Source organism: Felis catus, chromosome C2, assembly GCF_018350175.1.
Source record: "Felis catus isolate Fca126 chromosome C2, F.catus_Fca126_mat1.0, whole genome shotgun sequence".
NCBI classification, from domain to species: Eukaryota; Metazoa; Chordata; class Mammalia; order Carnivora; family Felidae; genus Felis; species Felis catus.
The window spans coordinates 68,252,797-68,277,370 of NC_058376.1; the positions used below are offsets into that span (position 1 = coordinate 68,252,797).

Genomic DNA, 24,574 nt, shown 5'->3' on the forward strand with positions numbered 1-24,574 from the left:
ATTCCTTAATTTTTCTCTTCCCATCCGTTTACAATTAAGCACTGTATAACACGTTGTCTAGTGTCTTTTCTAGATATCTTATCAGAATATAAAATTACTGGTAGCTGGGAAGCCCATTTTCTCCCTTGCCATTTCCCTGCTCTTCTCTGACCTGGTATACATAGGTCACCCACAGTTTATTCTCTTCTCCACTTCCTATTCTCTGTATGTTGGTCTATTAATAAGGGGTATTGACCTTTCCAAAACATCTTCTTGGTCCTTTCTTTTTATTTCTAGAGTCAAGTTCTAGTCCGCTCTTCTATTACAGTCTCTTAACAGATCTCCTTAAATACATCTCCCTCGCTGTATGCCTATTTGTTATTTTCTTCTGCATTCAGAAAACTTTTTATAAGTTTTACTATATACTCAGCACTGTGCTAAGCACTGAGAATTGGTAAGGTCACTGATAAGACATTTGCAGTACAAATAGACATACAGAGCCTGAGAAGCCTAACCTACCCGAGATTGGAGGGAACTTGAGGAGTCAGGGAAGGCTTCACCAAGACTGTGATAATTAAACAAAGTTCAGAATTTCATAGGAGTTCAGCAAGTGTTCCAGGGAGGTAGGGTATTCCATATAGAAGGAATAACCACTGCAAAGGCAGATATGGTATGAGAGAACTCAATATGTCCATAGAACTGCACATAATTTAATATGGCTGAAGTAGTGTAAATATGTGTCTTTGCATATAGGTAACAAGTGGCAGAAAATGAGGCTAGAAGGATAAGGAACTATATTATGATGAACTTTTTATTAATTTTTCACTTATTAAGTGAACAGATATATTTTGACCTCCTATATATCTGTCCCTGTGCTAGGCACTGAGGTAGACATGATTCCTGCTCTCACAGAACTTACAGTGTCCCAAAGGAACAGACAGTTAAACAGCTGTAAAATAGGGTAGTAAGTGCTATAAATGAAGGCTGACAATTGTCCTGAGACCTCAGAGGAGGAGGACCTAACCTAGATTTTAAAGGTCAAGTAGAGCTTCCTGATGATGCAGCATCTAAGTTGGAGCCTGAAGGATGATAGGGAGTTAGCCAAATACAGTGGGCAGGAGGAACAATATATTAGAAAGAGAGAGAGAGCGAGCCATGGAGGAGAAGCCCAGTAAGGGGTGAGAGCCTGCTATATTCAAGCAACTCAAAGCCCAGAGTGGCTTAGACTCGGTGAGAGTAGTGACAGATAAAGCTAGAGAGGTAAGCCAGGCCATACAAGCCTTCTAAGCAGGGCTAAAGGGTTTGAAATTCACTATATTGTAGGCAAACGCCACACTCTGAAGAATTTTACATTAGAGAGTTATGCAGTGATATTTACATTTCAAAATATGTTTTAGAGGGAATAAAACAAAAGCAGAGGTTGCGGTATACATAAAGTATTTAATCCCCCCCCCCACCTTAAACAACTCCTTTTAAAGAAAAAAAAATTGAAATTAAAAAAAATTTTTTAATATTTATTTCTGAGAGAGAGAGAAAGAGAGAGAGCATGAGCAGGTGAAGGTCAGAGAGAGAGAGAGGGAAACAAACAATCCAAAGCAGGCTTCAGGCTCTGAGCTGTCAGCACAGAGCCTGACGCGGGGCTCGATCTCGTGAACCGTGAGATCATGACCTGAACCGAAACTAAGAGTCAGACGCTTAACCAACTTAACCAGTCAGGAGCCCTAAAAACTTTTGTGTTTGAAAGGATATCCATCAACAAAGTGAAAAGACAGCTTGCTTTGGGAATGGGAGAAAATAGTAGCAAATCATATATCTGATAAAGGACTTATATCCAGAATATATAGAGAACTCTAAAAACTCAACAATAAAAAGACAACCCAATTAGAAAATGGGCAAAGGACTCAAAACTTCTCCATAGAAAAAATATATATGGCCAACAAGCCCATAAAAGATGCTTGTCATTAGTCATTAGGGAAATACAAATCAAAACCATAATGAGATACACTTCACATCCAGCAGGATGCTATAATCAATGAAATAGGATGGGGCACTGGCTGGCTCAGGTGGTAGAGCATCTGACTCTTGATCTCGAGGTTGTGAGTTCAAGCCCCACACTGCGTGGGGAGGTTTACTTAAAATCTATTTTAAAAAGTGGGAAATAGGGGCGCCTGGGTGGCTCAGTTGGTTAAGCGTCCGACTTCAGCTCAGGTCATGATCTCGCAGTCCGCGAGTTCGAGCCCCGCGTCGGGCTCTGGACTGATGGCTCAGAGCCTGGAGCCTGCTTCCGATTCTGTGTCTCCCTCTCTCTCTGCCCCTCCCCCGTTCATGCTGTGTCTCTCTCTGTCTCAAAAATAAATAAAACGTTAAAAAAAATTAAAAAAAAAAATAAAAAGTGGGAAATAAATGTTGGTAAAAAAGTAGAAAAATTGGAACCTTCATATATTGCTAGTAGCAGAATAAAATGGTACAATCACATTGGAAACAGTTTGGGCAGTTCTTCGAAGTGTTAAATATATATTATCATATGATCTAACAATTGCATCTCTAGGTATATACCCAAGTGAAGTAAAAATATATCCATGCAAAAATTTATACACAAATGTTTGTAGTAGCATCATTCATAATAGCCAAAAAGTGGAAACAATCCAAATGTCTATTAACTAACTGAATAAAAAATGTACTTCATCTGTCCAATGGAATATTATTTGGCAATGAACAAGAATAAAAGTACTGATACATGCTCCAACATACTTGAACCTTGAAAACATTATGCTAAGTAAAAAACGCTGGTTACAAAGACCACACATGTGGTATGATTCCATTTATATGAGATGTCCATTATACTCAAATCCGTAGAAACTGGAAGGTAAACGAGTGATTGCCTAGGGCTGGGAGATTTGGGAATGGGGAATGGTTACAGAGTTTCTTTGGGGGATGATGAAAAGGTTCTAAAATTGATTGTGGTGATGGTTACACAATTCTGTGAATATACTAAAAAATGTATCTCTGGGGGCTCCTGGGTGGCTCAGTCGTTTGAGCAGCTGACTTCGGCTCAGGTCATGATCTTGCGGTCCATGAGTTCGAGTCCTGCATCGGGCTCTGTGCTGACAGCTCAGAGCCTGGAGCCTGTTTCAGATTCTGTGTCTCCCTCTCTCTCTGGCCCTCCCCCGTTCATGCTCTGTCTCTCTCTGTCTCAAAAATAAATAAACGTTGAAAAGTGTATCTCTGAAGCTCTTTGCAAAAATGCCAACAGAAAGATGGGTCAAAAATGTCAATAGAATGTGAACAAGGCAATCCCAGAAGAAGAAATACTAATGGCCAATAAGTGTGTAGAAGATGCTCATTCATTGTTGTTAATTAAAAGATCTGCAAATTAAAACAATTCATTATCTTCTTATTGCTCCTCAGTCTAACAGAGAACAAAGACATCTTCTATGGTTAAATGCCTTATAGGAATATTGTACCTTTTGCTCAGAATATAATAGCCCTAGAATCATAAGTATCCAACTGAAAAGACTCTAGAAATCACTTAGTCCAGTCCCTTTATTGACCACAAAGAATAAAGAATTCATCCAAATTACGTTAATTAACGGTACAGGCAGGTCTCTATTCCAAGTTTCTTAACTTTTCTATTTGAGTCTTGCTTTTCTACTAAATTGGACATAACAGAAGTTGGGATTTACATGTGCCAAAACTCTGGAGGGAATGATCAGGACTCCAAGGAACTTTTCCTTGTTAATAGTGCCAAACTAACATTGTTTGGATGTTCGTTTTACTTCTAATCGCTTAATATTCTATATTAGCGAGTCTTTTTATTCGTTAAGTTTTGCTCTCTTATTTTTGGATGCTTTCCTGTTTTGTTCAAATTCCCCATACAGCCTATAAATTCAGTCTTCCCTAAACTGTGCTTTAGAATATCCAGTCATTGATCAAATAAACCAATTAAACTGATTGGATGGCCCATCAGTTAGGCATCTGACTTTGGCTCAGGTCATGACCTCACAGTTAGTGAGTTCTAGCCCTGCATCAGGCTCTACAGTGACAGTGTGGAGCCTGCCTGGGATTTTCTCTCTCTGTCCCACCCCCACTTGTTCTTTCTCTCTCTCTCTCTCTCAAAAATAAAGAACCTTAAAAAAAACAAAAAACAAAACCCTTCTCCTAGCCTGTTCCTACAATTTCTGCATCATATACTTTCTTTCTGATTACAGTACTTATTAATCAACCTAGATCTGTTTCAAAGGCTTATAGTACAGTACTGTTGATTTTTCATGTTTTCTCCATAGAATAATATTTGTTTACTGTCTCAATCTTTTCATCTATGTGGTATACCATTGTATGACTTCTTACCTGACTTTTCACGGGCTAAAATTTATATCTTTACATATCTATTTTTTTTCCACAAGACTGAACTATCTTGGCTAGATACTGTATTTTGCTTATCTTTTTATGCATAGAGCTTAGTTGATGATTTGTTAGATAAGTAAATACTTGAAACATTGAACTTTTTATGTTATCTGGTTAACATTTTATTCTTTTTTTTCTTCCCTACCCCCAGAATTTGGAGTTGTCTGCTTACTATTTTCTGCAACACTAGCTTATTTCCCACCCCGGCCTCCACTTCCTCCCAGTGTTGCTGCAGCTAGCCAGCGACTGAGTTATCGGCGGAGCTTTTGTAGATTATTAAGGTAAATATACTTTAAGTCACTGAGTGGTTTTGATCAGTACCTTCAAGATAATTTCACATTTAGTTAAGGTCATTTTGCAAATTGATTGCAAATAATTGATAAAATACTGATTAAAACCTCTATAAGTTTTGCCTTTTCTACATGCCACCAATGCTATTATTAACTTAATCTTTTAAAAAATCAAACTTTTATTGAAATAATTTTCTTTTATAAGGAAATATCACAAAATAGTATCTGTGGAATCATGGATTTTATGTGTTTATTATATTTTTCATAATATTTAAGTTTTTTGTTCATTATGTATTTCTTAGTTCACATTAAAATAAACAAGTACTAGTCAGTACAAAGTGAATAAAATATATAAGGTTTATTTACAGCTCCCCTAAAATTAATCATCTCATGCCGGGATCATACTTTTAAAACTTACTATTTTATTTTATTGATATAACTTAACTGTAATTTTATTATACTCTACCCTTGAATGTTCAATTGCCCAGTACTAAATTTAATTCTTTGAATATATAGACTATCACTGGTGATTATGATTTGCAGTTGGGCTGCTAGAACTTATCTTTTGAATTTTTTTCTCAGTTTGTTGTGATGAATTTTTATTGATTCATCAGCAACTCTCTGGTTGGTTCTTTCTCTTCTTTTTTTATCTGCCTCCTATCAGTGATAAGTTCCTTGTGGCCAAGAACTATGTCTTTATAGCCACTTTAGTAATATTGTCCAGTAGGAATGTAATGTGAGCCACATATGTAATTTAAAATTTTCTAATAGCCTCATTAAAAAAAGTAAAAGAAACCAGTAAAATTAATTTTAATAGCATATTTTATTTAACCCAGTATATCAGAAGTATTATTTTAATATGTAATAAATATTCAAAATTATTGAGATTTTTTATGTTCTTTTATTCGAACCAAAGTTTTGAAATCTAGTTGTATACTTTTACCCTTAAAGCATATCACAATTCAGATGCTAGATTTTCATTAGAAATAGTCTGTATTGAAATTTCATTAAATTTAATTTCATTAAATTTTTTACTTGAAAAAGTTTTCATCGAGCAGTCTCGCACGTTGCACTACTTATCTAAAGTTCAAAGTAACTTTGCAATATTTCAAATTTTGAATCAACACATCGTTGATATTTGAAAAATCTTATATTCTACAAGCAATTGTTGGGGCTTTAATGGAAGATCTTTTACTTCCATGAAATAGATATAAAAATTTTTTTTCTTTATCATTTTTAACAAAATTATCATAGCTAACATAACAATTTCTTTTACCATCTCTCCATCTAAAAATGATTTTCTTTTTGGAGGAGCCAAGATGGCGGAACAGCATGGAAGTTTTTTAGCGTCTCGCGTCCATGAAAGACAGCCAGATCAACACTAAAAATGGTTTTCTTTTTGTGCAGGAACCCAAACCATTTTATAACTGGCCAAAGTTATAAGTCCGATCTGTTTTAAAAAAATGTTTTTTAATGTTTGTTGGACATTTAATTCCGGTTTTGGACAACTAATTTTTTTTATTCCTTTTTGACTGATGAAAAGGAGCTTCCTATAAAATTTACTCTGTACCTGTTGAACACGTCCCTTATTATTATCCACTTAATGGTCTTTTAAATTTTTTTACACAGCATTCATTTTGCTGTGCTGCAACAGATTGCAGTTCCCATTCATTGTGAAATTTACAACATACTTTCTTCTACTTTCTTATTTTTTTTCATAAGATATTCAAATAAAGTACAATGTTACCTCTATGTGGAACAAAAATACTGAGAACTGAGTCAGTTCACCGACACCAAGATCAGTGGTAGGTTGTAATACTAGAAACAACACATGCTACACCCACACATTACAATAAAATCTTACCCGGTGCAGTTAAAGTGAAATGTAGTCCTACCAAAACAAAAATAAAGTTGTGATTAATGGGAAAGTACTTTTCACTGCTCCTGTTTTTTAAGTTTGGTTTAGGTTAATTACAATGAAATAAAATGAAAAATTCAGTTCCTCAGTTGCACTAGCCACATTTCATGTGTTCAATAGCCACATGTGGCTAGTGGCTACCAAGTTAGACAACACAGCCATGCAACACTGTTTTTCAAACTTTGGTTCACAGCCAACTAATTTAGTAGGTTGACCACCTTAAAAAAAAAAAAAAAAAGAAAAAGTAGAATGAAATTAGAATGGAAATATTATTGTATCACCTGTAGTAAGAATACATATTTTTTGTGAGACTTTTGTTTCAGAATCTATGTCTGTGTATGTGGGTAGATCACAAAATAATATATTTCTTGCTTTGGAGTACAGAAAAAAAGCTTTTAAAAACCGCAACTCCTGGCACCAAAGTGGCTCAGTTAGTTAGGCACCCGACTCTTGATTTTGGCTTGAGTCATCATATCCTCGTTTGTGGGGTCGAGCCCCATGTCATGCCCTGTGCTGACAGTGCAGAGCCTGCTTGGTATTCTCTCTCTCCCTCCCCGTCCCCCACTCATGTGTTCTCTCTCTCTCTCTTCTCTCTCTCTCTCAAGATAAATAAATAAACTTAAAAAAAGAAGAAGCCATATCTCTACAGGGGGGCCTGGTTGGCTCAGTCAGTAGAGCATCTAACTCGATCTCAGGGTTGTGAGTTCAAGCCCCACACTGGCCGTGGAGCCTACTTTAACAACAACAACAACAACAAAACACATGTCTACAGCACTTAGTATATTGCCTTACATGTAAGAGGCAAATTAAATATTAGTGAAATTGAATGGTGATCAGTGGCACATATTTGTAAAATAACAGTTTACAATGATGGTTATTTTAAGTTTATTTATTTTGAGAAAGAGCATGAGCAGGGGAGGGCAGAGAGAGAGTGAGAGTGAGAATCCCAAGCAAGCTCTGCAATGTCAGTGCAGAGCCCGATATGGGGCTCGAACCCACAAACTGCAAGACCATGACCTGAGCAGAAACCAAGAGCCAGACGCCCAACCGACTGAGCCACCCAGGCACTCCTAAAATGATGGGGTTTTTAAATGCTATTTAAGTTTTTCTCCATACAACACCAGAGATTAGATAGCAATTAATAAGGCTGGAGAGGTAGCTTAGGCTATCTTATGCCATACTAATAATTTGGATTAGTCTATAGAAAATGAGGGGTCACTGAAGGATTTTAAGCTAAGGAGTTAGGTAAAAAAATTATTCTGACAAGGAAAAACAACCTAAAATTGTCTCTCTGACCAAAGTATATACCCTGGATTTGCTTCTAATTACTCTACCATTGAGATCTTTATTCTCTGTTTGAACTATAAAGGATAAGATCTTTCCTCTCTATAAAAAACCCTTTTCACCAATACCTAACATTCCTTTGTTTCTTCCATTATGTGTCTGTTTATTCTGCAGGATTGCCTGCTTCTCCCTTTAGGCTCTCTAGGGTACTTCTTTGGACCTGCCATGCCCCATTCCCCTAGCCTATCAATGTAATTTTCTCTGGCCTTTCAAAGGACACTTGAAGTCATTACTTTCTGGATTAATCAGAATAACTAACTAGATTCTAATTCTCTTGTCTGGGGAAACAACAAAATCACTGGTTATGCTCCAAAGTTTTCACCGCTGTTATTTATTTATTATCCACATGATTCCCATGTCTTACTATGTGTTTAACCTGTGTAGCCTGAGTGAGCCTTCCTCTCCCTTTATACATTACTTTAATGTTTGATGATAGTGGTTGTTGTCTTTGCCTTTTAGACTTCAAGAGTGGAGAGCTGAGTTGACGTGTTTCTTCAGGGCACAGGAACGCATTTATTCATTCATTTATTCATTTGTTCATTTATTTATATTTCCCACTCCCATTTCCCTCCCCCTACCCAGGCTACCTCTCAAATGCATTTAGTCTTTACTTTTCGTTTATTTAATTAATTAATTTTATTTTGTAATACGTGTTTTATAGCATCTGTGTTTAATTTATCCAAATGATGGCATATTATGTATCTCAGTCTGAGTTTTTTTCACTAAATGATATATGGTTTTTTTAAATAACTTTTCATTTTTGGAAGTTATAGTAATATACAAAGGTAGAATAGTATAACCCTCATATGTCCATAACCCAATGGGAACAGTCACTGATTTATACCCAATATTGTTTCATCTGTAATCCACCCACTCCTCCACTTCTTGTATTATGAAGCAAATCCAAGATGACCAATCAGCCATAAACATTTCAATATGTGTAATATATGTTAGAAAGGTGGGGACTCTTTTAACACTAGTTTGCTAATATCAGATCAATGCTTAAATTTCCAACTGTCTCATAAGTGTTTTTTTAACAATTTGAGTCAGAATCCAAATTTGGTTCATGCATTGCACTTGGTTCAAATGCCTTATAACCTATAGGTTTCCTTTCTATCTCCCTTTTTTCCTTGTAATTCATTTATAGAAGAGCCAGCTCTTTTGTCCCCAAGGTCTGGATTTTGTTGATTGCCTCCTTGTGATAGAGTTTGCCATGTTCCTCTGTCCTTTGTATTTTCTATAAATTGTTAGAGCTGTGTTATGATTTGGAGTTTTATTTGGTTTTACAAGACTACTTCACAGGTGATGCTACTTTTTTCCATCAGGAGGCACATGATGTCTGGATAGCTCTCATTTTGTGATATTAGCACTCCATTTTCTTTTCTTTTCTTTTCTTTTTTAAATTTTTTTAATGTTTATTTTCAAGAGAGAGAGAGAGACAGCATAAGCAGAGGAGGGGCAGAGAGAGAGAAAGACACAGAATCTGAAGCAGGCTCCAGGCTCTGAGCTGTCAGCACAGAGCCCGATGAAGGGCTTGAACTCATGACCCATGAGATCATGACCTGAGCCAGTCAGACGCTTAACCAGCTGAGCCACCCAGGTGCCCCAGCACTCCATTTTCAAGATGCATCCCTATTGCTGTGTTTTTTGTGTTTTTTTTTTTTTTTTTGTACTCTGTAGTATGAAACCTTCACATTTTATGTACCACCTCTGGCTGTGTGTCCAGATTGCCTCTAATTCATTGTCACCACAAATACTGCAATGACATTCTAATATGAGTCACCATGGACCTGAGAATTTCCTTGGAAAATAGATTCCATGGGAGGATGGTGGGGTCGTAAGATATTTTAAGCTTGATTTGCCAAGTATTGCCAGATTTTCCTAAAAATGCCTCCTCTTATCCATACCTCGATCAGCAGTGCCCATTTCCCTGCATGCCTACCAAACTTGGTATGATTCATCTTCCTAATTTTTGCCAGTCTAATAGATATGAACTAATATATCTTTTGTTTAATTTGCATTAATAAGTTAGAGACTCTCATGATGTGATAGCTTGCCTTATGGGTTTCATCTACTATAAATTCCTCTTCATAGCTTCTCTCCATTTCCTAATGGTAATTGTTTTCCTGTCTTTTTCTTTTTTTTTTTTTTTTTTTTTTATTTATTTTTGGGACAGAGAGAGACAGAGCATGAATGGGGGAGGGGCAGAGAGAGAGGGAGACACAGAATCGGAAACAGGCTCCAGGCTCTGAGCCATCAGCCCAGAGCCTGACGTGGGGCTCGAACTCACGGACTGCGAGATCGTGACCTGGCTGAAGTCGGACGCTTAACCGACTGCGCCACCCAGGCGCCCCATTCCTGTCTTTTTCTTAACGATTTACATATTCTAGGTATAAGCTCCTTGTATATTAAAAAATTCCAAGTATCTATTCCCATTCTTTCATCTGCCTACAAATTTTATTGATGGACTCCTTAATTATCATCTTTCTGGCTTTATCTTTTACATTTAGGTATTCAACCCACCTAGAATCTACCTTAGTATGTGATGTTATCTAATGATGCAGGAGTTTGGGGGTTTTTTTCCCATAGAAGAAACTAGCACTGCTTACTGAACAATTGTTAGCAGTTTGTTAGCCCCTGTTCTCCTCCATTGTGCTAGTTCTTGAGCTATTCCCATACTACTTTTATTATGGCCCTGCAGCTTGTCTTTTTTTTTTTTTTTAATGTTCATTTATTTTTGAGAGACTGAGTGCGAGTGGGGGAGGGGCAGAGAGAGAGGGAGGCACAGAATCTGAAGCAGGCTCACAGAGCCTGATGCGGGGCTCAAACCCATGAACCATGAGATCATGACCTGTGCCGAAGTCCGATGCTTAACCAACTGAGCCACCCAGGCACCCTAGTTTATCTTGGTAGGATAAGGGCTTCCTTTTTCATATTTTTTAGAAGATAAGTTAGCTTTCCAAGGACTTTTTTTCTTCCATATAAACTTTAGAGCATGTTTCTTAAGTTTCTAAAAAAATTCAACTGGAACTTTAATAATGATTACATTAAATTTATAGATTAATTTGGGATCAGTTGACAGTATGGATGATCTCTCCATCTATTTAGATCATTTTCTATGCCCTTAAAGGTTGCTTCCTCCTCCCCTCCCCACCCCCCCCCCCGAGATTTTGGACTTTCCTAGCTATTGTTAATAGTATGTAATTTTTATTACATTTTTTAAATTAAGCTTTTTATTTTTGAGATACTTACAGATTCACATGCAGTTGTAGGAAATAATACAGAAAGATAATGTGGGCTCTTTACCCAGTTTCCCCCAATGATAATATCTTACAAAACTGTTGATAGTCAAGGTACAGAACATTTCCATCACCACAAGGATTCCTTTTTTTTGTCCTTTAGTAGCCATATCTACTTCTTAACCCCTGGCAAACACTGATCTCTTCTCCATTACTATAATGTCAGTTCAAGAATGTTATATAAATGGAATAATATAGTACATAAATTTTGCGATTGGTTTAAAAAACAGAAAGAGATGCAAACCAGGAAACAGACTCTTAACTGTAGGGAACAAATTGAGGGTTACTAGAGGGGGGTGGGGGGGGATGGGTTAAATGGGTGATGGGCATTAAGGAGGATACTTGTGATGAGCACTGGGTATTGTATGTAAGTGATGAATCACTAAATCCTACACCTGAAACTAATATTGTATGTTAACTAACTAGAATTAAAAAAAAAAAAACAATTCTCTAGAGAGTTATCCAGGGTGTTTTGTGTATGAGTAGTTACTCCTCTTTATTACTGAGTAGTATTCCATGGTGTTGATGTACACAGTTTGTGTAACTGTTGACCTGTCAAAGGACATCTGGGTTGATTTTAGTGTTTTTGTTTGGTTGGTGTTTTTGGATATGATACATAAACATTTGTATATAGGTTTTTGCTGTGAACATAGGTTTTCATTTCTCTGGGGTAAATGCCTAGGAGTGTAATTGCTGGATTGTATGGTAGTTGCATATTTAGTTTTTTTAAAGCCCTGCCAGTCTATTTTCCAGAGTAGTTGTGCCATTTTTCTTTACTACAAGCAGTATACAAGTCATCTAGTTTTTGGGCATCTTCACCAGACTTTGGTGTTATCACTATGTTTTTGTTTTAACCATTTTGATAGGAATGTAGAAGTACAGTCTCTGCAGAGGGCACTTGGCATTATCGATTAAAGTTACAAATACACATACTCTTTTGACATAGTAGTTGCACTTCTAGAAGTCAATTCTCCAACTGTACTAGTGCAGAAATGAAACGACTGTAAGAGCAAAGGAATAAATTTATATATATATATATATATACATATATATATATATATATAGTATATAATAAAAATATATATCTCTCTCAGTGGGAGCTGGTGAAATAAATTATATACCAACATAATGGAGTACTACCCAGCTCTAAGAAAGAGTAAGGAAACTCTGTCTGTATTGACTGTGGAAGAGTTCTAAGACTTACTAAGTTAAAAAAGTAAAATTCAGGGGCACCTGGACAGCTCAGTCCGTTGGGCTCTCAATAATACATCTCTCAATAAATAGGCGTTAAAAAATAAAAAATAAAGTAAAATTCAGCAAATGGTTGTAACATACTATCATTTATGTAAAAAGATTGGGGAAAGAATATATAATTGTGAATATATGTTAATATGTACATATATAAAATAACATATGTAATACTATATATTTATATACTAATGTATATACACACATATGTATATGCATAGTCTTATATATTTTGAGATGTTTCTGAGAAATTGCCCAAGAAAGCAAGAACATTGGTAATTGTGGGAAGAGGGGAATGGGGTAAGAGGGACATGTTTTCCCCATATTTTTACACCTTTCTGGTTTTGAGCCATTTGCATTGTATTGCTTATTAAAATCTTTGATTAATACAAACTTAAAAAAAATTTTTTTAATGTTTATTTTTGAGAGAAAAAGACAGAGTATGAGCTCGGGAGGGGCAGAGAGAGAGGGAAACATAGAATCCGAAGCAGGCTCCAGGCTCTGAGCTGTCAACACAGAGCCCGATGCTGGGCTTGAACTCAACAAACCGCAAGATCATGACCTGAGCTAAAGTCAGACACTTAACTGATTAAGCCACCCAGACGCCCGCTCGCCCTCTCTCTCTCTCTCTGTCTCTGTCTCTGTCTCAAAAATAAATAAATAAATAAATAAATAAATAAATAAATAAATAAAGGCATGAAGAAAGTGATTCTACTTGCTTTAAAAAAATTTTAATTCACAATTTTGAATCTGTAATAATATTTTCTTTTCTCATTTACAGCAATATGAGATTTTTGATGATTGCTTTAGCATATGCCATACCACTTGGTGTATTTGCTGGCTGGTCTGGAGTTCTGGACTTAATTTTAACACCAGTGCATGTCAGTCAAGTAAGTATTTCATTTCTTTATATGTTGGAGATATTTTTTAGTACATTTAAATTGTAAATATTGTCACGTGTTCTTGGTTTAAACTTCAAGGCCTGGGTAACCATTATCCAATACCATTGTTGCAAAAGCAAGATCCTAGGGAGCCTGGGTATCTAGTAAGTTAAGCGTCTGACTCTTGATCTTGGCTCAGGTCATGATCTCTCAATTCATGAGATCGAGCCCCATATTGGGCTCTGCACTGACAGTGTGGAGCCTGCTTGGAATTCTCTGTCTCCTTCTCTGTCTGTCCCTCCCTGGCTCGTGTTCATTCTCTCTCTCTTTTTCAAAAATAAATAAACTTAAAAAAAAAATCCTTTGAAATAGTTAAAAATAATATTGATTTTCTTCCTGGGTTTTGTTAACAGCCATGAATTTTACATTTATTTGGCTATTATTAATGATGCTAATAAACAGAAAAATAAAGAAGGAAAATCTTCCTTTGTTGACTCCATCCTAATCTTGCTCCATACTTTATAAAGAAGATTAAGACCCCATCATCAAATATATGGCTAATGTCGACATCTAATTTCTCACTTTCTCCCTAGTCTCAGAATAAGGGTACCTCATTTCTTTAAAAATAACCATGTACCTATGGTTATTTTTGACCTATATTTTTGACCTATATGATTCAGGCCATGTATTCCTTCTCCTTACTTCCAGACAGCATGGTAGAAAGGGGTAGAGAGATTTGGAGGGGCAAATGAAAGCAATCCAGCACGCTGGTGTGACTTTCTATCGTATGAATGAACAACAATTTTCCATTCTGCTTTTGATGAACATTTGGATTGTTTACAGTTTTTAACTGTCACAATCACAAACAATGCTGTATGAATGTTATCATACATGTTTCTTGATGCACCTCTATACACATTTCTGTTGGATATGTAGCTAGCAATAGAATTGTTGGTTATAGTATATTCCTGGTTTGATAGATGATGCCAAACTTCCCCAAAGTGGTTGTATGAGTTTATAGTTTTACCAGCAGGATATGAAATTTCTCATTGCTCCACATCTTTACCAACACTTGACAATGTTAGTCTTTTTTTTTTTTTTTTTTAATGTTTGTTCATTTTTGAGAGATAACATAAGTGGGGGAAGGGCAGAGAGAGAGGGGGACAGAGAATCCTAAGCGGGCTCTGTGCTGACAGCAGAGAACCCAATGCGGGGCTCAAACTCATGTGAGATCATGACCTGACCCAAAGTCTGACATTTAACCAAATAAGCCACCCAGGTGCCTGAGTCTCTAAAGTTAGAAATGCTGGGCGCCTGGGTGGCTCAGTCACTTGAGCATCTGACTTCGCCTCAGGTTGTGATCTCACAGTTTGTGGGTTCAAGCCCCACATTGGGCTCTGTGCTGACAGCTCAGAGCCTGGAGTCTGTTTCAGATTCTTGTACCACTCCCTCCCCCACACTTGTGCTCTGTGTCTCTCTCTCCCTCAAATATAAATAAACATTAAAAATTTTTTTTAATTTTTTTAATGTTTGTTTATATTTGAGGGAGAGAGAGACAGAGTGCAAGCAGGGGAGGGGCAAAGAGAGAGGGAGACACAGAATATGAAGCAGGCTTCTGGCTCTGAGCTGTCAGCACAGAGCCCGACGCAGAGCTTGAACTCACGAACTGTAAGATCATGACCTGAGCTGAAGTCGGTCACTTAACTAACTGAGCCACCCAGGCGCCCCTAAAAAAAATTTTTTTAAGTTAGAAATGCTAATGGATATGCAGTTAAATGCCACTATAATGATGTCTTTTTGTTTGATATTTGAATATCCTTTTTTGTGACACACCTGGTCAAGTCTCTTGCCCACCATTAGGCTGCCTTTTTCTTATTGATTGTAAAGAAGAGAGCTATGCAGGGCACCTGGGTGGCTCAGTCTATTAAGCATCCCACTCTTGATTTCAGCTCAGGTCATGATCTCATGGTCATGGGATCAAGCTATGTGCACATCAGGCTATGTGCTCATGGTGCGGAGCCTGCTTGCAAACTTCTCTCTCCCTCTCTCTCTGCCCCTCCCATACACACACTCTCTCCCTCTTTCTCAAAATAAATAAACTTTTTGTGAAAAAAAAAAAGTACTAAAATATATTTTTAAAAAAGAGCTGTGCAGAAGGAGGCTCCCCAGAGCACTGTATGGGGTCCTCAGCACGTCTTAGACTGAGAAATGAACTGCACATGTAAACGGCAAAACTATTAGAGGCTTAACAGAAAGATTTCTATGAGGTTGAAAGCAGAACGAATACAGTAGAGGGTAAGCAGTGCTGGGCTCTTAGAGTTCTAGCTCAACCAGAATGGTAATACCTCATTAACACCTTTTTAATACCTTGGGCTTCTGCTAAGACACAGAATCTAGGCCAAAATTTAAAATCAAGAACCATGTTCTAGGTAAGATAAGGCCTATTCTACTTAGACCCACAATACCCAAGGCCTAAAAACAAGCCCTGACAAAAATCTGCAGAGGAGACAATTTGGAGACTGAATCCTACCAAGTGAGGGGGTCTTGAGAAACATTTAGGTTTCTACTTATCTTCCTTAATAAAACACAAAATCAAGCCAACAGAAGTTCAAGGTGATCAGTTATTAATTGAACTGCCTACTAACACAAAAATCAACCATTTTAGAGAAAGATAAAAGGATCCAGAACCTTTATATTGTGTCACCCACAGCATGTACCACACTGTTAAAAAAAAAATTAGACGGGGCGCCCGGGTGGCTCGGTCGGTTAAGCTTTGGCTCAAGTCATGATCTCACGGTTTGTGGGTTCAAGCCCCACGTCGGGCTCTGTGCTGACAGCTCAGAGCCTGGAGCCTGCTTCAGATTCTGTGTCTCCGTCTCTTTCTGCCCCTCCCCTGCTCATGCTCTGGCTCTCTCTCTCTCTCTCTCAAAAATAAACATTAAATTTTTTTTTTAAATAAAAAAAAATTAGGAAAATGTGGCCCATATTTACAAAAAGGAAGTATTGAATAGAAACCAACTCAAAGATAGCCTACATGTTGGACATAACAGAGACCATAATGCAAAAGAGTGAGAAAGAAAGAAATCTTTGCTTGCTCAAAGTTTATGAGCATATTCCCCTATGTTAACCTGTGGCACTGTGTTGTCTGGTGCAGTAGCCACTAGCCAATCATAGCTATTTAATTTGGAATTTAAATTAGTTGGGATGAAATAAAGATAAAAATTCACTTCCTCAATGGCCACCTTCTGGCTACCTTTCAGGTGCTCAGTAGCCACTTGTGACTTGTGGCTGCCATATTTTGGATAGTGCAGATACAGAACATATCTGTCATCATAGAAAACACTGTCCGTGCTGTTCTAGAAGTTTTATCATTAGTCCTGTCACATTTAAACCTAGAATTGAATTGTGTGTAAGGTAGGTGTTAAGTTTCTTTTTTTTTTCCCCATATAGGTATGCATTAACCCGGTATCAGTTTTTGAAAAGATTATGCTTTTCTTATTGTACTCTAGTGTCAACTTTGTCTTAATGAAGTGCCCTTATGTGCACAGATGTGTTTCTAAACTGTTTTTTCCCTTATAGTCTATTTTGCCTGTCTTTGTGCCAATACCAAAGTGTCTCAAGTGTTTTAGTGTTATAATAAGTTTTGGTATTTCATAGAATAAATATGCCCCTTTATTGGGATTTTGACTAGAATTTTTTGAATCTAGATCACTTTGAAAATTAAGGTCTTTGTAATACTGAGCCCTCTGAACCATGTTCATTGTATTTCTGTACATTTACTAAAGTCCTAATGTCTCTGAATGATGCTTTATAATTTTCTGCAAAGACCTCTTCTATGTATTTGTTAGATTCAGTCCCAGGTATACAATATTTTCTGAGGCTATTGTAATTGGTATCTTTAAATTTTTTTCTTTTCTGGGGCACCTGGCTGGCTCAGTCAGTAAAGCATGTGACTCTTGGTCTTGGGGTTGTGAGTGTAAGCCCCACGATGGGCTTACTTAAAATTTTATTTTCTGTTGGCTGGCGTATAGAAGTATAGTTGACTTTTGCAAGGAATTGACATATACCTGATCTTGTATCCAGCAGCCTTGTTAAACTCAATTACTTGTTTTAGTAATTCACCAACAGATACTTTGGCCTCTTTACATATCAGTTGTGACTAATGACAAGTAGATGGAGAAAAGTACATTTAAAAAAATTTAACACTTGAGATAATCATATGATTTTTCTCTTTTAAATTTCTAATGTGGCAAATTACATTTACTGATTATTAAATGTTAACCCACCTTGCATTCCTGTACCAAATCCTATTGTCAGTGACTTGTTACATTTTTTATATATCACTGGACTCATATGTTCATGTTTTACTTAAGACTGTTTACATTTATGCTCATGAATGAGATTGGACTATAATTTTCTTTTCTTTTTCTGTCCTTTAAGTTTTGGTATCAAGGTTTTTACCAGTCTCAAAAACAAATAAGGAGGCATTTTTTTCCCCTCTCTTAGTGGGGAGTTTGTGTAATCTTGGTGGTTTGGGGCTTTTGTTTTTCCCTAAATATTTGGTAGAATTCACTGATGAAACAGCTAGCCTTCTTGTAAAAGGGTTTTTAATATGGGTTCAGTTTATTCAGTAGTTATAACATTACTCAGATTTCCCATGTATTCTTACATCAATTTTAATAAATTGTACTTTTTTAGAATTTGTTCATGTCATCTCATTTTTCAAATTTATTGGTAAGAAGTTCTTCATAGTATCATCTTATGATTTCGTTAGGTCTCCAAGATAAGTCAATGTGTCATTCTAGATACTGATTATGTATCTTCTCTCTCATTTTTCCCTTTAGTAATTTCACCAGTGTCTCTTTAATGAATCCTTTTCTATTTTATCAGCTTCTGATTTTGTATCTTTATATTTTTCTATTCTGTTCGTTTTTGTTGTTTTTTTTTTTTTGAGGGAAGGTACTTTGCTCTCCTTATTCTAACTTTCTTTTTAAATTTTTAAAAATGTTTTTATTTATTTTAGAGAGAGACAAAGAGAGAGTAAGCAGGGGAAGGGCAGAGAGAGAGGGAGACACAGAATCTGAAGCAGGCTGCAGGCTCTAGGCTGTCAGCACAGAGCCCAACACAGGGCTCAAACCCACAAACCGTGGGATCATCACCTGAGCCGAAGTCGGACACTTAACTGACTGAGCCATCCAGGCGCCCCTCTAATTTTTTGATATAAATGCTTAGATCTTTGGTTTTCAGCTTTTCTTTTTAATGTGTGCATTTTAAAGCTATGTATTTCCTTTTAAATATAGCTTTATCGTCATTCCATAAGTTTTGCTAAGTAGGATTTTCATTATTTTTCAATTTCAAATGTTTTCTAGTTTCCATAGTGATTTCTTCTTTGAACCATGGGTTACTTAGAACATTTTCTTAATGTATAAACTCTTGAAGATTCTCTCGTTCTTTTTTTTTTTTTAATTCCTAACTAAATTGCATAAATGTGATCTGTATTTTCAGTAGTTTCAAATTTGTTCACCCAGTATTTGGTCAACTGTATTCTATAATTCTTGGGTATGGTGTTATTATTGTAAGACGATGTAATTAGGTGCACATAAATCTAGAATTATAATATCTGACCAGTGAATTGAACCTTCCATCCATATGAAGTATTATTTATTTCTAGTGATGCTTTTGCCTTAAAACTTATACATTATACCAGCTTTCTCTTGACTAGTGTTCGCATGGTGTATCTTTTTACATTACTTTCAGACTTTCTTTACGTATACCTCTTATAAGCAGCATGTCCTTTTTTTTCTTTAAGCCAGTCTGATAATCCTTGTGTTTTAGAGTATTTAGTCCGTTTACACTTAATATAATTATTGATAAATTTGGGTCGGGATCTATCATCTTATTGGTTTCATTTTTTTCAGTCTATCTTTTTTTCTACTTTCTTACTTTCTTCTGGGTTAAGTAATTTTCACTATTCTGCCTTCCTCTTTTATAAGCTTGATAGTTATAATCTCTTTTATTATTTAGTGGTTACCCTAGAAAGTACAGAATGCTCTTGTGATTTATCAACACCTATTATAAATTACAACTTTCACCTCTTCCAAGACAGCCCAAGATCCATAGAACCTTTCAACATTATTTAACCCTCTACAATCTTTTGTGCTATTATCATCATGTTTTACACTGCACAAAACATTATTATTATTGCTTATATAGTCAGTATTTAATTAGATTCACCTTCATATTTGCCCATTTTGTTGCTCTTCATCTCTTTATCTACAGTTTTCCACCTGTGATCACTTTTCTTCTGTCTAAAAAGCACCGTTTAGTGAGCATGTGGTTTGGTTTTTGTGCAGGTCTGCTTATGACAAATTCTCTTGTTGCGGGTTTGTTCTTTATTTTTGCCTGAAAATGTCTTCATTTCACCTTCATTTTTGAGGATTATTTTCATGGAGATAGAATTCTTGATTGGCATTTTATTGTCTTTTGGTTCTTTGAAAATAATCCCATTTTCTTCTGGCTTCCAAGAAGTCAGCTTTTAAGTTTAAAAGTTTGTTGCATTTAAGGTTTTTTCTTTGTCTTTGGTTTCAGCAGTTTTACTATGGTATAACTAGGTGGTGACTTTGAAATTTATTGTTCTTGAGGTTTGTAGGACTTCTTGAACCTATAACTTGATGTCTGCCATCAGTGTCGGAAAATTCTTTCTTTCTTTATTTTTTTAGTTTATTTTTTGAGAGAGAGAGAGAGAGAGAGAGAGAGAGAGAGAGAGAGCAAGCAGGGGAGGGATAGAGAGGGAGGGGGAGAATCCCAGGCAGGCTCCATGCTGTCAGCACAGAGCCCAATGCGGGACTCAAACTCATGAACCATGAGATCATGACCTGAGCCAAAATCAAGAGTCAGACACCTAACCAACTGAGCCACCCAGGCACCCCAGTGTCTGAAAATTCTTAGCCAGTATCCCTTAAGCTTTATTTTCTCTAATTTCCTTATGTTAAACCTTCACACTCTATTTCCTATGTCTCTTACTCTCTTTTCTGAATTGTCTATGCTTCTGCCTTTCTCTCCTTCAGGCTGGATGTTTTATCTAGCCTTCCTTCAACTCACTATTTCAGTTTTCAGCTCTAATATTCTGTTAAACACATCTATGAGTTGTTAATTTCAGTTATTATATTTTTAAGTTACAAAGTTTTTATTTGATTTTTTTTGTGTGGTTTCCAAGTGTCTGTAAAGTGCTTGATCTTTTACTTTTTCAAATTATTAAAAATAGTTGCTTAAAATCTCATCATTCCTTGATCTGGATCCCCTGTGGGTCTTTTTTTATTTGTGGTATTCATTTATGTTTTTTTATCTCCTTATGTGTTCCTTTATTTTTGACTGAGTGCCAGACATAGTATATGAAAAGTTATAGAGATCATTTAAGCTTCAAGGTGATGTTATTTAACCTCAGAAACAACTTATGTTTTCTCTACAGGAGTGTAAGGATCATTTAATCCAGCTTCAAGAATTGAGATAATTTAAAGCTGGGCTTCTGTCCCACAGAATACTGTTCTATTTCCAGTGCACAGTACTCTTAGATACAGCCTTTCAAAGTTACCATCTAAAGGCTCGGGTTTTTATAAGGCCACCCACACCACAACAGGCCCCACACTCACAGTTTTTTCTTTCCTAAGTCAGCAGGCTATTGATAACTGTCAGCCCCTTAGCTACCTTTTCTGAAATCAGGTACCCCAAAGGAAACCAGGCTTATCTTTCTGGGTTTCCTTCCCATTTTACATCATGGTTCCATAATTCTGGACTACCTTCTGGGCCCTCTGATGCCATCAGATAGATTTTCCCCTGGATTTTCTAGTTTTCAACCAGAATATCAATCCAGATTACCTAGTGTACCTTCACCAGAAGAAGAAAGTCTTCCTTTAGTTTTCTAACTTATTTTTCTGGATGTCAGGTGTTCCAGGCATGCTCAATTCCAAAGAAAGAAAAGTGTAGCACCCATTTGAATGATTCTGATTTTGCAGATCTTATGCTTCACATTATAAATCCTGAGAAGCCCTTTCAAGTATCTCTGTCTGTATAAACTCTGAGAAGTAGAGAGACCAAGAATTACACCAGGTATTAAATGAAATGAAATTTAAAATTAAATGAAAGCAAAAAAAAAAAAAAATTAAAGAAAAAAATTTTAATTAATTAGTGGGTAGAATGTTATTAACTAAAGCAAATGTCATGAACAAAGGAAGCAGTAAAGCAAAAAGCCTTACCTAAAAGGACCGGGATTAGTACAGTCAGATGCACAGTGGTTCTTAGCCTAACACAGAGCCCCACTCAGCAAGGGGATAGATGGAAATGTTTGGGAGGCCCAATGGCATTAAGTGGGCCTTAGACAATGGATGTTAAATGCTCTGCAATGAGACGGGCAGTTCTGCAGAACAGAGAATTCTCTTGCCCCAAATGCCAATGATATGAAAAAAAAAAAATGTAGAGATAAATTAAGCTTCAGGCTGTTCTCTTTCTCCAGAGAGTACTTATCTTTGCTCTGGCACCAAACACTGTTAAGTAATTGTATTACTTAGAGTAGGCTAAGCTGCTATGAGAAGTAGAATCCCAGAATCCTGAGGCTTAAGAAATTTATTTCTCATTTACATAGCAATCTAGGACAGTTTGCATAATAACCTAGGACAATTGTGCACAGTTTGGATAACTTCCTCACACTGATTTAGAGACCTAGGTTGCTTCTTTCCACTTTGCAACGGTCTTATCTTCTTTTTTTTTTTAATTTTTTTTTTTAACGTTTTATTTATTTTTGAGACAGGGAGAGACAGAGCATGAACAGGGGAGGGTCAGAGAGGGAGACACAGAATCTGAAACAGGCTCCAGGCTCTGAGCTGTCAGCACAGAGCCCGACACGGGGCTCGAACTCACGGACCGCGAGATCATGACCCGAGCCGAAGTCAGCCGCTTAACCGACTGAGCCACCCAGGTGCCCCCGACAGTCTTATCTTCTAAGACCTTGTTGTTGTATGCATCAGTTAGGCGGGTGACTACATTCAGAATCCAGCTGTCAAAAAGGGAAAGAAAGCATGGAGGAGGCATACAGCTGTCCTCCAGATTCTACCCTACAGGTGGCACACCTTAATTCTGCCCACTTCATTAGGAACTTAGTCACCTAGTCATATGTAATTGAATGGGAGCTGGGACATATAATCCAGCTAAGTGTCCAGGTAGAAGATCACATATTTTGGTAAACAGGTATAATGAAAAATACAACTGGGAAAATAATAAAAGGTAGAAGTTAGTTGGGCATCTCTCAGTGCCAGGTCAAGCTTGGACTTGACCCTGTAGCCACAGTGAAAGCTTGTAACTATTTCTGAGCAGGAAAGTGGGGTAGTTAGGATAATTATTCTGGCAATACTGGGCAGAACAGGTTGTGGAGACCATTTAAGAAGCTATTATAGCAGTCCAGAAGTAAGAACTAAGGTAATAAGCAAGCATGGTGACCGTGGAGAGGGAACAAGGAGGCAAAATGCACTGATATCGTTAGGGACAAATGGAATTCCAGTGGTAACCTCTAACATGTATTGAACATTTTACACATATTAGGTTATTTAAGTCTCAAAAAAATAAAAATCTCGTTATCCTTATTTTAATAATGAGGAAACGGAGACCTACGGTATGAATTTGGATAGAAGCCAAGTAATAGCAGCAGTTAAAGATACATGAATGATGGGTAAATCTAGGCAGCATTTGTAGATTTCTCTGAGAAAGTTTGGCCATGAGGTGAGGAAAGAGTTAAGACATTAGCTAGATGGAGAAGCATCATCAGGTAGTAATAACAGATAGTAATAACACATAGATAGTACTTCCTGTTTGCTGACCACTGATCTATAAGTCTATGCACAGATTATCTCTTTTAGTTCATTTTATAGATAAGAAGACATAATCCATCCAGGGTCACAAAGCTAGTAAATGGCAGGGTTGGAAATGTTTTCCCAAGAGTGGAGTGAGCTCTGTATTTGAAACCCAGCTCCAGTTCTCTTTCAGTGGTCTCCCTACATGCTCCATTCCACATTGCTCTTGCTCTCACTCTCTCTGTCTTCTGTGACCTCTTGATGCATCTTTAATTGTTGCCAGATGTTTTAGCACTTAATTATTTCCTAGTAGTGACCTGTATATTGCCTATATTTAAGCTTCTTGAAGTCACTGACCATCTTCTGTCCTTTTCCTGTTTGTGATGCTGATTATTTTTTGGATTTAAATGTTCCAATAAAAACTTAAATAAGGATATATTTACTTAGATAAGTTGTATTAATTAGTCACACGTGAATCCTTTCGTTTTATTCATTTTCTACATTTGTTGCCATTTAGCTGTTGATTATATTTGAATTATATGTGTATATATAATATATAAATATATTTACATATTGATGACAGAGGATCTTTATTTCTTGCCTTCTAGATTGCAACATGATAGTCTTATATTAAATGTGTCTGCCACTTTCTCCGCAGGTAGATGCTGGCTGGATTGGATTTTGGTCCATAGTTGGAGGCTGTGTTGTTGGAATAGCAATGGCAAGGTAAGAATATTTTACGTTAAACATGTGGGTGGGCCAAACCAAAAACAAAAAAATGGCTCCTTTTGATAAGTGTTAAAATTCAGGGGAAAATAAAACAGGCAAAAGTCAGAAAAGGGCACTTGTTCAGGCTACAAGAAAATTCACATGCAGTAAGAATTTGCTGCTGCAAGAAACATTCTCAGGAGTAGTCTGTCTTCAGCTGTTTCCAGAGGATAGAAATGTGTTTCCAGTGTAATTAAGCTGCCTGTCTCCATATTATTGGAGAACAGAAGCTACAAATGGAGCCCAAAGAAAGGTAATACAGTAATAAAGGAAAATTGATTATTTATCGAGAATAGAAAAGAATTGAAAAGAATCATTTGTAAGAACATCTTTAGAACTTTACATGAAAAGGGAGTATCTGATTAGCAGATATTTATTTTTGGTCTTTTTTGGCAGGTACATCCCTATATCCCATTTTGATGAAAAGTGTCCATAAAGACTTCCAGTCATCAAACTCCCTTTGATCGTAACCCATTATGACAACACATTTTTAGAAGGAATCAGAGGAAGGAAAATGTCTTATTTTTTCTTAAAAAAAAAAAAAAAAAAGAAAGAAAGAACAGAAATGTCACTCATCCAGGTGACTGCCTATAAAACTATTCTT

General features: G+C 36.6%; 1 protein-coding gene across 2 annotated transcripts in view; it reads left to right on the top strand.

The window, feature by feature from the left end:
* The window catches only part of SLC49A4 (solute carrier family 49 member 4), a 78,666-nt gene that overhangs the window by 28,266 nt on the left and 25,826 nt on the right, over positions 1-24,574 (top strand). For both annotated transcript variants that reach the window (XM_003991709.6, XM_045037024.1), the window contains exons 4-6: positions 4,535-4,664; positions 13,264-13,372; positions 23,861-23,928. In XM_003991709.6, coding sequence (XP_003991758.2) covers positions 4,535-4,664; positions 13,264-13,372; positions 23,861-23,928 — 307 coding nt within the window. The remainder of the gene's footprint in view (positions 1-4,534; positions 4,665-13,263; positions 13,373-23,860; positions 23,929-24,574) is intronic.